Raw genomic sequence first — 14693 nt, forward strand, 5'->3', positions numbered from 1 at the left:
CTTGATTTTTTTGAAAGATGCACTACAATCATCATTCCATTTAATGATGTTGTTTTTCTTTTTCAATAGGCTAGTGAGCGGGCTAGAAATTTTAGAAAAGTTCCTTATAAACTTCATATAATAATTTGTTAGTCCTAAAAAAGATCTCACTCCTTTTTGAGTTTTTGGCACTTCTCAATTTTTTATTGCTTCAATCTTCTTTGGATCTGGTTTTATTCCATCTTCATTGATGATATGTCCAAGAAATTCTAATTCTTTTAAAAAGAACATGATTTTTTCTAAGTTAGTATACAATTGATTATCTCTTAGTTTTTGTAAGACGATCCTCAAGTAAAGCTTATGGTCTTCCTCACTTTTAGAAAAAACCAGAATATCATCAATGTACACCACTACAAACTCATCATTTTCCTTATGAAAGATTGAGGTCATGAGAGTAGTGAAGGTAGCAGGCACATTACACAACCCAAAAGGCATTACTACAAACTCATAAGAACCATACTTGGTTCTACAAGCAGTTTTTTCAATGTCTTCTTGAGCTATCCTTATCTAGTAATACCCACTTTTAAGATCAATCTTACTAAAATATCTACTACCACCTAACCTATCCAATAAGTCATCAACTCTTGGAGTGGGTAGTTTTTTTTTATGGTGATCTTATTTAAGGCTCTATAATCAATGCACATCCTCATTTTTCCATCTTTTTTGCTCACAAAAAGAATTGGAGCTCCAAATAGGGATTTGTTTGGTTTTATATACCCTTTTTCAAGCAACTCATTAAACTGTACTCTGAGTTCATCCAACTCTCTTTGGTTTAACCAATAAGGTGCTCTACTTGGAGGTTGTGAATCCGGTACCAAATCTATCTTATGATCCACTACTCTACTTGGTGGAAGTTGTTTTGGAAGTTCTTTTGTCAAATCATCTTCATACTCATTTAGAAGATCAGCAATTTAGTTTGCACGATGAGAAGTTGTTTTCATCAACTCATTTTTATTAAGAAAAGAAATATTTTTTACATCATCTATGGAATCCATATCACAACTTTTCAAGTGGAAGAGAAACTGTTCCCCTTCTAACTCACTTTGAGATACTATGGAAATCCTAGATTGATATAACATGGGGAAGTTTGTAAATGGTAAGTTTACTACTTTTTTAATTTCTCCAACCATGGCTACTCTGGTTCTAGGTTTCCATCGAAGTTCAATTCCATAGAATTCCAAAAAAGTATTTCCTAAAACTACATCTATTCCCTCAAGCTTACAAACTGTGAAGTTTTCTTGAAATCTATGGTTTCCACACTTAAACTTCATATCCTTTACAACTAAGTTGGTCACTTCCTTGCCTTGTGCAAAAGAAATTTGCACCCTCTTGGTTTTCCCCTGAATCAAATTGAGTCTTTGGATACAAGTTGGATTCATAAACGAGTTGGTGCCTCTGTGTCAATCAACATGGAGGTTTTACAATTTCCAACTTTAGTATCAAGATAGATGAGTTTTTTATGCAAACTAATGGCAGTGAGTTTTCTTTGAAAACCCCCTTCTTTAACCAGAACCTTTTTACTAAGACTCATAACTTGAAGACAATTTACTTCAAGAGTCTCATTTAACAAAGAAGCATTAGGAAGTTCACTTACCTTTCTAGGCACTTCTTCATTCTTACAGTTATTTGCATAGTGTTCCTTTTGCTGACACTTAAAACAAATTACATTAGAAGAACTTGCTTTTGCTTTCTTAATACTACTCCCTTGACTTTCTTTAATCTTAAATTTTCCAACTTGAGAAACACTTTATTCAAATTTCCTCTTGGAAAAAGGTGGTTTCTTACTTCCATGGAAGGGCCTAGTTCTCCCTTGGAAACTAGTCTTTCCTTCCTATGTTTTAGTCATAGTGCTTTGTTCACTATGACCCACCCCTTATTCCTCCAATTCAAGTTGAGAAGCCAAGGCAAAGGCATCATTAATATTGGTAGGTATGGTTTCCCTTTTCCAATATTTCTTTCTTGTAGCAACATTCAATCCATTATAAAAGAAAATCAATAAACACTTTTCATAGTCCAGATGAGTGTAGGCTAGTTGGTTTTGGAACTCACCAACATACTTCAGAAGTGAGGCTTTTTCTCCTTCTTGTCTTAATTTGAGAAGTTGCAATCCTTCAATGAAGTTTTGCTACTTACTCTCAAATCTAGCTATCAGTCCTTTACAGACTCTAGCCCAAGTGGTTTCCTTGGCATAGTTAGGATTGGTTTTGATTTCTCTATGAAACCAATCTAAAGCACTTCCCTCTAGTAATGCAAAAAAAGTCCTTATTTTATCCACATCACTTTCAATATCATTGGCCAAATGCCAATGTTCAATTTCCTTAAGAAATCTCATTACAATTCTTTTGTGTTTTGTGCCCTTCCACTTTTTGGGTTGATCAGTCTTGGCTTTGTGAGAACTTAGCTTGCCTTTTTGACCTTCAAGTAAGGCCTTCCTTCTCACATTTTCTCTCATCAAGGAGTCTATTAGAAGTTGGTTCATTTCCATCTTCTTCTCAAACTCCTTGTTCCTCTCCTCCATTAACTTCATGACCATTTTCTCAACTTCATCAAGGGAAACAACACTTTGTTTCTCTACTCTTGATTCTTCTATTGAGTCCTTGGAGGTCTTGGAAGAAGTAGGTCTTTGTGATCTAGGATTCCTTCCTTCTTTATCAGTTTCTTCCTCATCACTATGAGGTTCTTGAATTTCTTGCAAGTTTTCTTGAAACTTTTCTTACTCTCCTTCAACTTCCTCTTCACTATCCATCACCTCCTCATCACTATGAGGTTCTTGAATTTCTTGCAAGTTTTCTTGAAACTTCTCTTGCTCTCCTTCAACTTCCTCTTCACTATCCATCACCTGGACAAGAGAAAGGTCCTCCTCAAGCAAGGGTTTCTTTTTCACCAACCTCCTCTTGGATTTGGCTACTTCTTGACCTACTTGCACTTTGGTCTCAAGGATCTCATCCTTGTCCAATAGTTGAAAGGCAGTTTTGGTAGTTTTCTTCCCCATCTTGTGCTAATGCTTCTCTTGCCTCAGCTCAAAGATTAGTTTCAGAAATTTCCCTCCAATCTACTTCTCAATACTGATCTAAAACTATTTGCTCTGATACCACATGTAACTGCCCTCCTCTTGCTGGTCACTCGATTTCACCCTGAAACACCACCAACCAGAAACTCCGTTAATATTGGCCCTGTGAACTGGACCCTACTCCCGGATACTGTCACCACAGCCCGGTCTTTGTAACTCCAGACTCAAGCCGCCAGTAAGCTAAACCCCGGTGGTCCGTTGGAGTCCTCCTGACTCCTCTGGATCACCCGGGACTCCACAGGAACTCCAAAATACTTCCCCTCACACCGCACGCTGCCCCCGCATCGTGTGGTCCCTCGGTGTGAGGGAGGTGGCCCGCCCATCCACTCCATCGCCACCTCGCCGCGGCTTTCCCATGGGCTTAGGGATCGCCGGGGCTCCTAATACCTTTTGACTCAACAAGTGTAAGAGTCAGATCCTATAGACCCTTACACCCCACTGCAACTCTGCTGCACTCACCACTTCCTACCACTGGAGGAAGACCACGACGATAGCCGGACAAACGGACGAACGAACGAACGAGAGTGCCCGAATGAAGCCCACACGGATGGATGAATTAATGCGGATGGGTGCGGATGGGAGGGAGCGCAAGGGGGAGGGGGGGAAGGGATGTGGACCCATGGGACATGCGGGAGGGAAGGGCGCCATGGAGGGAGAGGGAAGGCGAGCTTGAGACGACGAGTTGCGAGGTGGTGTTTGCCTTCCTGATGGTGGTTAGGGTTTCGTCCTCCACTGCCTACGCTCCAATTGATTCCTCGGTAGCAACTCTCTCTCTCATCGCTGATCGTCGCTTCATCTGTGCTGTCGCATGCGCTGCATTGCTCACTCGATTTTTCCCGCCTTCATTGCGTTCCCAATTTCGTTGCATTTGGTCATCGTTTGCTTCTGTTGCGCGAAGAGCTTAAGACCGCGTGTTGGGAAAAAAAAGGTCTTGACGTTGGTGTTTCGCGGGTCAGGAGGAGGTCTCGGGTGCGCGCAAGGAGAATTTGGGCCATTTGAGCGAGGCGCAGGAACGTGAGTGATTGAGGTTGGAATTATCGTGTTCTGTTTCGGAGCCGGGCTGGTATGTAGGAAATGGCGGGGTGTGGTCCCTTGCGGTTCGAGTTTTTCCAGCAGGGATATTGGGAGGAGGAGGGCGGGGCGAGGTTCGGTGCGGGAGGTGGTTCGGAGTGGCTGCACGTTCGGGCGATTCGAAAGTTTTTTCTTCCACCTCGCAGTTCCGAGGAGCGCAGATAGGTGTAGGGCGAGAGATTGTGAGGGGCGGGGCGTGAGTTCCGATGCAATGCTTGGCTCGGTATCCGCGAGGGCGAATCGACTGTGCATCTGGATGAGCAAGCACGATGCGGTGTTGATTCCTGGTGACGATTAGGGACAAAGGTTTGAAATCACGGTTAGGGTTTTGTGGTGCAACTATTGAGGGAAGGTCGCGAGGGCGTACCTCGGAGAGAGGAGCAGGCTTGCAGATGTGACCCCGGGTTATGGCGAAGAAGAAAGGAGGAGCCGGGAGGGCTGCCAAAGCAGGAGGAGCTGCTGCCGGGGGTTCTGCGGAGGTTCCGCCTCGGGAGTTCAACGAGGGAGACCTCGTGCTGGCTAAAGTCAAGGGTTGGCCAGCATGGCCCGCGCAGGTACGCCATCACGAATCCGTGAGAGCATTGCCAGAGTCTCGTGCAGAGGTTTGAGTGATGTGCGAGCGGCGAAGCTAGTTTCGAAAGGAGGAAGAAAGGCTGTCCCAGAAATTGGCCAGGAAGCCCGATAAAATATCGGCTCTTTCCAACTCTCGCTTCTTGTTTCGATCGGTGGGAGCACTATCATTGTCGTCCTAGCCATTAGCGCTAGGCTTTACGGTCGCGTTCGAGGATCGTAGCTGGCGGGTGGAGTCATGTATTTCATGGAAAATTGGGCTTGCCGCTGGATTGGCGTATTCTGGGAAGTTGGAATTTTCGGTGCTGCAAAACTGAGCGACGCGGGCTTGTGTGTGTGTGTGTGTGCCTGTGCCCAATGGGTAGTCTTTTCTCGTAGTTCGGCTAGTGATGGGATTCTGCTCTGCAGGCAGAGGTCTCATGTTTCCCGCAGGAGGTTTGTGTGGGGCGAGGCATTCAGCCCTTTTCTCACATGGATTCCCTGTTTGGGTTTGGTAGTTTTCTTACCTCGTTTGCTGGAGCAGTAGCTTGTGATTTTGACCTCGTTTTTTAATTGCACGTTGACAGATTGGAAAATTGGAGACGCAAGGGAAACATGCTGGAAAGTATTATGTGACCTACTTTGGGCCAGGGCAGCAAATGTGAGTGTTTCGTCCGTGCCCTGATCGCATGTTAATTCTTACATTCCTTGCGGCTGTAGATATACTAAGTAGTGGTCGTTCCGTGGCAGTGGTTGGTGCCTACCGGTTGAGCTGTCAGAGTTTGATGCGGATCAGAGAGAAGCCTCTATTCAGAAGTCACTGAAGAAAACTGCAGACAAGAAGTTTATTTCCGCCGTGAAGGAAATATGTGCTCTGCAAGATGAGCGGGTAGGGGACACGCCCAAGGACTCCGCAGAAGAGAATGGAGAGTTGGTCGAGGACGACAGTACTCGGGATAGTGGCCTGGATGGTCGAGAAGAGGGCACGGTGGAAAAGGAGGTTAAGCAGGAAGTTTTTTCCATGCCCGTCGTGACATTGAATCAGCAAGACGAGTCCGTGTATTTCAATGAGGGGAATCCTGAAGAGGATGCCGACGATGGCGATGGCGAAAAGAATTGGAGCGAAAGACCAGAATACAATGGTAGCGGTCTACAGATGGGAAAAGACTCGGACGGAGGAGGACAGGAGCAAGAAGCGAGTCACGATGGTGCAGTAGGGGAAGGGTTGAAGTCGTTCGCAGAAGTTGAAAAGCCCGATTCGGAGGCAAATGGAGGGAGAAGGCGCGCTTTCGGAAATGCGTTGATGAGAATCAATCAGACTTCCGACAAAGATGTAGAGGAAAAGGTTGAGATTCCAGAAAACGACACGCAGGTGCTCACTTATCAGTACGGGAGGAAGAAGAATCGGAACAAGACTAACATGGATGAATCCCCTGGTGTTGTGAATGGCGCGGCGTCAAATCCTGGGCAAGAGATCGTGGAGGACTCCGCTGCTGTGCATGCTGTAACCAGCGAGTTTTCGAAGAAGATCAAACCTAAAGTGGGCAGACCCTCCAAAGCCAGTCAACAATCTAAAATGGGACAAGACAGCAAGTCGACTACTCAAGCGGTTAGAAAGCTAAGCGCTGCTGAGAAGAGGTCAGAGTTGGGAAAAGGTAGTGGGGGAGGTGGACGTGACGGAGGCGGGAAACCTGGCAAGGATGATGACAGTGCTTTAAAAAGGGTGTCATCTGACAATGGGCACAATAGGAAGGAATCTGATTCCAAGAAGAAAGATGTGTACAGCTCTAGTGTAAAGGGAGAAGTTTTGGGTGGGGAGAAACGTGAACGCAAGTTGGAGGGGAAGAAGGATGTGAAGGGGCTGGCGTCGGAGGTGGATAGATTGAAGAAAGGGCCAAAGAAATCGCAAATTTTGACGAAGAGTTCGGAGGTGGGTCTTAAGTTGATGTGCCTTGTAGTTTTCATTTCGTGTCTTCATTTCTTGTTTGGACTTTAGAGTGATGGTATATTATGGACCTAGGTTTGTGTTAGTGGCTTTGAATAAGCAGTGCTCAATCATCTAAGTAGAACTTGAAATATGATGATGCCTCAGCGCTGGTACTATCCAATTGTCCTTGAGTAATGCCCCTTGGTGCCCCCGCCATGTGATCGTCATAGAAGCATAATGCGTAGTTCGAGAGGTGCTGTATTCTACAACATTGGAGTAAATAGATGGAGTGGGTGTTGCACATGGGAATGCCGAATTTGAGTAAATGAGTGTTTGTGGTTTTCCAGGAAAGCAAGAAGCATTCAGGCACACCGAAGCAGCGGGGCGAGCACGTGAAAGGCAGTGTCGATGATTTGGAGAAGAAAGTTCCAACCTCCTCCCCAGGTTCTTTTGGAGGATCAAAGGTTAAAAGTGAAGTTGTAGGTGAAGCATCTCTAAAACGTAGAAGGCTGTCTGATGGAGAGGTCGAAGGGGAGGAAGGAAGTGCGGGAGGGGAGAAGGGTGATGACGGAGTTAGTCCCAAAGTGGATGCGGTTGAGAAAAGCCTTCCCTTGTTGAAGAGGCCCAAGATGCTCGCATCAGAAGGCAAGTCGTGGGAAGGAAAGCAGAAACATGTGTCCGTTGGGCGTTCAGGTGTGGACGGAAACAACGCCGAGAACGATTCGCCCAGGGATGGCAAGTCCAGAGAAAGGGGGACCAGCCTACCCCCGAAAGCAGACAAGGATCGGATGAGAAAAGCAGCTCTGGATGGCGAGGCTGCTCTCCCTCCTTCAAAAAGAAGGCATCGAGCTTATGCAGCGATGAGTGCTTGTGAAGCGGAAGCCGCTACAGCAAGCGCGGCGGAATCTAGGGAGCAAATAGGAAATGGAGTGTCTTCTAACCAAGATGGTAACGATGTGACTGCAGCTGCGTCCTTGGAGACTCTGAGCAAAGAGGGCATACCTGTGTGTGGGCCGCCGATTGGCAGCGTGGCTAGCCCCTTTAAGAATGCCACAGTGACGCCAGACATTTTTGAGTCTACAGATGGAGGGCATAAACAACAGAAAGTAGGAAGCGGGCATGATAACGCTGGTGCTCAAGACAGGATAGAGAGCAAGAAACACATGCTCTTGAAAGACGCACAGGCAACAGATTCACCAAGAAAGCACAGCAGTAGTGAAGACCCTAGCAAGGTGCAAACAGCGAAGTCGGAAGGTAGAGCAAAGAGTTCGAAATCAAAAAGTCCTGGTCCCACGAGATCAAGCTTGGAAGTTGCGACGGAGAAACGCAAGGGACATTTGAGCGGCTCCGAGAGCGGTAAATTGAGTACAAGTATGTTAGGAGGGGCAGAGGCGTTCGGATCTCTTGCAAAACCAAGTTTCGAGGATTCAAGTATAAGAAACGCGTGAGTACCTGAACGTCACTCGCTACGTTGGTGCCGCTGTGGTGATGTGTGCAGTCGGATGTGGGGGGTTACGAGTCTTGCTAAGGGTTTTGAGCATGTGCTTTGTCGTGATCATTTTAGAGAGTGGTGGCTGTTCAACGTGCGTGCTGCACCACAGCCATCATTCGTGAACGTGCCTTAAGCATTGTATGTATGGCCTTACGATTTAAAATTCGTGGAACGAGCAATTTTGTCCTCTAGACCTCTGTTTCCATTTGGTTTTTATGTTACGTCATGAAAGGTCCGTCGGGTCTTCCTCCTAGCATGCGTGCGTGACATGTTGAGTTTGAATCAACGTTACTGATGATGGGAAGCTGAATGGAAATCGTGGATTATGTGCGCGCTTACGGGAGGCATTTGTTGCTGAAATTAGGGTTGCACTTGCTAATGAGAAGAGAAATGCGCTGAAGAGGGAGGGGGATGCATCTGCCTCAATGAAGGTTCTGATTGCGGTGGCTCAAGCTAAGCAGCGAGCTAGGCAGAATTCCACAGGTGGCGTTTTCTGGTTTTTGTGCTTGTTCTGTTCATGTCCTTGCTCCGAAGGTTATGTACTGGAACTGCACCCTGAAGGATGCGTTGTGGTCCTGACGGTTTCACTTACAGAGATGTTTGTGGACTTGTATAGGTGGGTCTGGGTCGTTCGCATTTGCAGAGCTTGACAAGTTCACAAATAGCATGGTGTGCAGTCCCTCTCCTTCACAAAGAAGGGGAAGCTCAGGGCTGACTTCACCAGTTCAACATGGGCAGGGTGGTGTCTTAACTCCTCATGACGGACACAAAAGGCAAGATCTGGACTATATTCGACACGGAGAAACAGCAGTGGATACGGAAGCCACTATAGCACGGGATACTTTTGTGGGTATGTTGGAGACAGTTTCCCGCACAAAGGACAGCATAGGACGCACAACCCGGCAGGCTATGGATTGTGCAAAGCACGGCATTGCTGACCAGGTTAGTTATATGATGGCGGTGTTGCGACGCAGCGTGTGTGATTATTTTGGTTTTGGTTTTGGTTTTTTTGGTTTTTTTGGTTTTTTTTTGGTTTTTTGTATTTTTTGTATTTTTTAATTTTTTTGGTAAGTAGATGGTAAAGTTGGGAATTAGAGGTGAATGGAATGTTGTACCAACATCTTAGCGTGAGGTAGAGCTGAACATAGTGGCTAATGCTGGCGCATTGTCACATAAGATACGTGGATAATCAGCACTATTAGCTGGTTGTATGTTTGGTGGTGTAGATGGAATGAGGTGGCGTTCGGACTTACTTGGGGCAGTGCATGATTTTTTTGTAGATCGTTGAGGTGATAGTACGGAAATTGGAGAATGAGCCCAGCTTTCATCGGCGGGTAGACTACTGGTTTCTTCTAGATTCTGTCACTCAAGTCGCCCATACACAGAAGGGTAAGCTTTCCTTGTTATTTGTCGTTGTATTCCTTGTTGTCGAAAGCAAGGTGTAGTTTTATTATTGAAGGTTTGGGTAAGAATTGTCGGATATGTCCTCGATTTATGCATTCTTTGGGATGTATCTTGTTTGTGGAATCCCCAGGTGGGTGATTTTAGATTGTCGCACCGCATGTTGTAGTTGAGATCATGCGTGGCATATTTGCGATGGAGTAATTTGCATGGATTACATCACTGCAAATGTTAGCTTGTGTTGGTGCTGATGAAATGGGTTTGTGTCTTTTGGACCCATCAGTGGCGGCATACCTTCCGATTGTGCAATCATTCCTTCCTCGAATACTGAATGCAGCTGCTCCACCAGGGGGTGCCGCACGTGAGAATAGAAAACAGTGTTTGAAGGTAAGTGGGGTTTACGGCGACTGTTGGGGCATTCTATTTTCATGGGCGTTTTCTATTGTTGGTGCACGCATACACTCATTTATTTATTTTATTTTATTGGTACGGCAGGGGTCTGTGGGTGGGTGTTACACTGGGAGAGTACTGGGTTTTTCGATTGATAGATTGTTGAGCGGCAGGAGATGAAGCATCACCGGTTCCATATGGACAGTTCAACTTTGGAGTCGTCGTCGTCGTCGTCGTCATTGCTGTCCGTCTCGACACTGTTTTCACAGTAGTGAGTCGACAACCATCTTGTTGGCTGGTATGCTTTTCTCCAAGTAATCGATAGTCGTGGTGTGCTGCAGGTGTTGAACTTGTGGTTGGAAAGGAAGGTGATGCCGGAATCTGTTCTGCGTCATTTTATGACTGAAATAGAGTCGCACAGTGAGGACAAGGGATTGCCTGGAAATGGTCCTCGCCGACTTTCTCGATCTGAGCGTGCAGTGGACGATCCTGTAAGGGACATGGATGGCATGTTGGTGGATGAGTATGGAAGGTATTGCTTCTGTTTCCATTTCATACTGTGCAAACATCTGATAAGGATTTGCATCATTTTGGTGAGCTGATGACTTCAGCACTCTGAACCAAAATGCTGGAGCTGGACGTTGCTGAGATTTTTCACTGCTTTGTGAACCGTGCGATCACTGAGGCATACGAGCTGTTTGTACGCGGAATCGCACTCGAATTTCTGATATACAGTCAGTGCCTGGGGTACTACAGAGGGCATAAGCTTGCGCGGCTTGGTATCACAATCAAGCTTGACTAACCTTGGAATTGTTGTAAATTGTTTGCGCAACGCTTGTACGAGCCAGTTAGGCGTGAGTCGCAACACGTGAATCCAATGTGTAGCTTTTGCGTTGTTGCGAAGTCTTGCAAGTTGAGTGGTTTTTTGATTGGTTGTGTTTGCTGTTCAGCAATGCGTCGTTGAATTTACCGGACGGGTTTTCCATCATTCCTCAGTTGTACGAGGAGGAAGAGGAAGACAGTGAAGATGGCGATAAGAAATTGGAGACGGAGTTTTTGAGCGCCATCAACACAACACGTTCAACCGAAGGAGAGGCACTTGTCGAGAGGCATCCAACTGTGCTGGAAGATGTGGATGGTGAGCTGGAAATGGAGGATGTTTCTCCGACGGCCGACTCAGAAGTTCCAGCTATGAAGTCGCGGGAACAACTCCTAGCAGATCGTTTTGCGGGGGACGCAAGAACAAACTCTGGGCAGCCTCCTCTGCCGTTGGATCCCCCTCCTTCCGTTCCGTCGCCACCTCCTCTGCCGGCTGATCCTCCTCCTTCACCCCCTCCACCCCCCAGATCCCCGCCTCCGCCGCTAATCAGCTCGCAGGCAGCATATCCAAGTAATGGGCAGAGTTCCGCACATTCACAGGATTTAAGTACTCATCAAGCGAGCGATTCACCATCTACACCAACTACACACTCAGGCTTAGCTGGTCATCAAGGTCAAGGGAACTCTGGGTTTTCTCAAGTAAGTGAAATTAGCAGCGGCTTTGTACGCGTTCTCGTAACAGAAGTAGATCCAGTTGAACACGAGTTAATCACCAAGTCTATGTGGCTTTGGAAATTCGCTTTGACATTGCAGATCTGGCGGTGTTTGTTTGCAGGTGGGGTCTAGGACAAATTCTTATCCAAGTGGTCCAGGAAGTCAATCAGGCGCATCGCTGGATTCTCCGATTCCTCCTTTACCTCCTCAGCATTGCAGTTCAGGGTTTGCCCTTGGAACGCGTCTTCCACCCCCTCCGCCTCTTCCTCCGTCGTGTCGTCCTCAGCGGGTGTGGCCAGAATCTTTTGCTTCCCCAGCCGGTGGTTCTGACGTCTCTCCCCGATTAGGCAGGCCCGGGGAGGAACAAGTACGACAGGGAAACCAAGAGGTCTCTGTCAGTGAAAGAGCTGGGGACTTGTCTGGTGGGCAACAAGATGCTGGGCCCTCACAAAGTGGAGGTTGTACAAGCTCTGGACCTTCCGAAGGTGCAGTTGACGCTTCTTTAGAACTGTTTTACCGCTGCGCTGCCGTTTCTGGCGCATGCATCCTAATTTTTCTAATGGTTAATATTGGAGCAGTTGTAGTGCACCTGCAGAAGTTGACTGTGATGATGACAGCTGTTTTCATGTTATTGGAGTTCGATCATTTTGCAGATGCTGTCAGTCGTCGGAAATAGTCACTTGTGTACGCTGTGGGCTGGATTTGGTATCCACGATCAGGGCAGTATGGCGTTGCTTTATATTGCATCTATGCCAGGTGAAGGTAGTCTATTTGGGTGGGCTGAAGTGTGGTCCCACGGTGTTGGATACGTGTGCAGGGGTTCAAGCAGGAGATCAAGCATCTGGAGGCAGCATGTCTGGTTATTCTTCGAATGCTCCGCTTTATTTAAGCCAGGATAATTTATACAGGTCGAATGCGGGTGGTCGACCTGGGCCAGGTGCACAGTTCCCGTACGGTCCTCCTGGAATTCAATCTGCTATGCGTGGTCGATCAGTGGGAGGACATTTCAGTCCATATGCACAGTACCAAACACCTCCCATGAATCCTCCAGGTACGCTTTGAGCGGCTGGCCGGACTCTCTTTTCTGAAGTATCTATGTGCGACAAATCCATATGAAGCAATGAATTACTTTGAATCGGATAGTCGCAGGTGCCTGTACTAGGGCTCTCGTTAGGGCTGGGGCCCTGGTTTTGAACATTCTGAGTTTAACGTAAGATGAATGCAGATGTCGTGAGAAGGGTTTGGGAAATTGTATTTATGTGTACAAATGAGCAGGTTAAGCTTGCTTAAGAGGCTTTTCTCTGGTTGCATGGTCTGATGGGTGCTGCTAGTGTTTACAGGTGGTCAGGGGCCGATGCATGGTTTCAGACCCGGAGGTCCTTCCGTCAGTTCGTGGAGATCAAATTAATTTATTCGCTGGTGAGCAACAGGTAGAGTTTGCCGCATACAAGGTTGGCGTAGGTGTGCCTTTCCACGGTAGAGGAGCCATGACTACCCCAGTTGTTGGCTCCTGTGAAGCAGGTGTGGAAGAAGTGGTTACTGAAGCGCTCTTGTCCGTAGTGGATGCCAAAGCTGACTATACATTTAATGTATAATATCTGGGAGGTTCATGTTTGGTGGTTTGGTGCAACTACTGAATGCCCGAGCATGAACGATGAACCCAGAGTGAAGTGAGAACTTGGCTACTAGTTCATGAATCTCGGAGGAGTTGTAGAAGCTTTGGAGTTCTGACGATGAGGTGGTCCCCTCGTTGGAGGAAAGTGTTTCAGGTGGAGTAGTGTATCAAGGTACTCATTGGATGTTTAGGGAGAAAGCAGCCGTAAAGTAGGACGTTTTTTGTACATTCTCTACTTCCCAATTAGAGCCTGCTGATTGCAGAGATTAGCACTGTGTAGATTTTGTATCTGTATCGAAGAGCCCCGTTCGACTTTGCTTACTATCTTTCTGGGTCGCATTGTATTTCTTTGTTGATCTCTCTTGTTAGGACCGTGGCCGGTTTTTATTAGATATCAATTTGCATGGAGTCCGTCGGTCTCATCCTAGCTGATTTGAGTGTAGAGTTTTCTCTCGATAACCAGCTCTGTGTTGCACTTAAAGCTTGGGCATGCTTGTAGTTTATGTTGCTCGTTTCTTTGGTTGTGATTTTAATTTTACATAGGGGTAAGGTCAAATCGTTTGCGTGCTTGTTGTATTTAGAGTACCGCACCTCTAAAATTGGTTGATGGAAAATATTGATTGCATGTTCTTTTTTGTAACTCAGTTTGCAATAAGTAACAGCAAGAACATGCCATTATTTCAGAAAGACAACCAAGGTGTTGATTTTACATTATTATTGTTGACAATGAGTATTGATCAAGCATGCAATAAATGGATTATTGATGTTTTGGAAAATAATCCATTTATTGCAAATGTTTTGGAAAAAAGAACAAGAATATCAAATAGAAATAGAAGATTTAAAGCACTTCTAACATCAAGATTTTGGATTTTTCAATTCTAAGTCCAAATACTATATAATTGGAGATTGACAAGGACCATGATAAGGATCATAACAAGGACCATGTACATGTAAGGTTGTACAATTGGATTATTAAACATATATTAGCTCTTTTGGTCATTGAACAAAATGACATTGTTATGTAGTTTTTGTTTTTATTTTAAGCTATTGTATTTAATTATAACTCGCAACATAGTCTACAACAATATTATGAATGATTATCATTGTAATTTTGACTTGTTTAATAAACCTTACTTTGACAAAATCAATTTTTAAGACTTGCCTATGATTTATATTTTTTATAATTGGTCTTGTGTTGTGTCATTCTAAAGGTAGAGAATCTTGAATCATCCTATTCTTCATTATGAAGAGAAAAAATTATAGAAACAACAATTATGCATCTTTGTATGTCTATGATATATTCTATTTTGGAGCAATAAAAAGAACAAGATGTTAATATTGTTGTCTTCTTTGGTAGTAGTGAAGTAGTTGAACAATAATTTGATTGCTTATTGTAAGCATTATTGGTAATTTTTAATATAAGGTATGTGAGGAACTTTTGTGCAAAGATGGTAGTGGTTCAAATTGGTTTAGTTTAAATCAATTCATTTATTGTGGCATACTTTTCAAAACTATTTGTAAAGGTTTTGATATTTATCATATTACAAGCATTGCATTGTACAATTGTATATTGTAATAGTTTAAATAATGGTCATTTCCATTGCAA

At 45.2% G+C, this 14693-nt stretch overlaps 1 protein-coding gene across 1 annotated transcript; it reads left to right on the forward strand.

The window, feature by feature from the left end:
• Nucleotides 1-4274: 4274 nt before the first annotated feature.
• LOC149988139 (uncharacterized) lies at nt 4275-13411 on the forward strand. The gene is made up of 13 exons (XM_090254231.1): nt 4275-4734; nt 5317-5390; nt 5480-6659; nt 7004-8100; nt 8513-8631; nt 8765-9090; nt 9429-9537; nt 9833-9936; nt 10281-10471; nt 10890-11457; nt 11594-11957; nt 12290-12523; nt 12813-13411. The coding sequence occupies exons 1-13, from the start codon at nt 4588-4590 to the stop codon at nt 12878-12880; spliced, it is 4581 nt and encodes a 1526-aa protein (XP_090110357.1). The 5' UTR covers nt 4275-4587; the 3' UTR covers nt 12881-13411.
• Nucleotides 13412-14693: the final 1282 nt, after the last annotated feature.

This window comes from Physcomitrium patens, chromosome 11 (assembly GCF_059467195.1).
Source record: "Physcomitrium patens ecotype Gransden chromosome 11, ASM5946719v1, whole genome shotgun sequence".
NCBI classification, from domain to species: Eukaryota; Viridiplantae; Streptophyta; class Bryopsida; order Funariales; family Funariaceae; genus Physcomitrium; species Physcomitrium patens.

Coding starts and splice junctions, on each gene's coding strand:
- LOC149988139 (XM_090254231.1), top strand. CDS start 4,588: ATGGCGAAGAAGAAAGGAGGAGCCGGGAGGGCTGCCAAAGCAGGAGGA. Junction 8,101..8,512: donor GATTCAAGTATAAGAAACGC/GTGAGTACCTGA, acceptor TGCTGAAATTAG/GGTTGCACTTGCTAATGAGA. Junction 12,524..12,812: donor ACCTCCCATGAATCCTCCAG/GTACGCTTTGAG, acceptor TAGTGTTTACAG/GTGGTCAGGGGCCGATGCAT.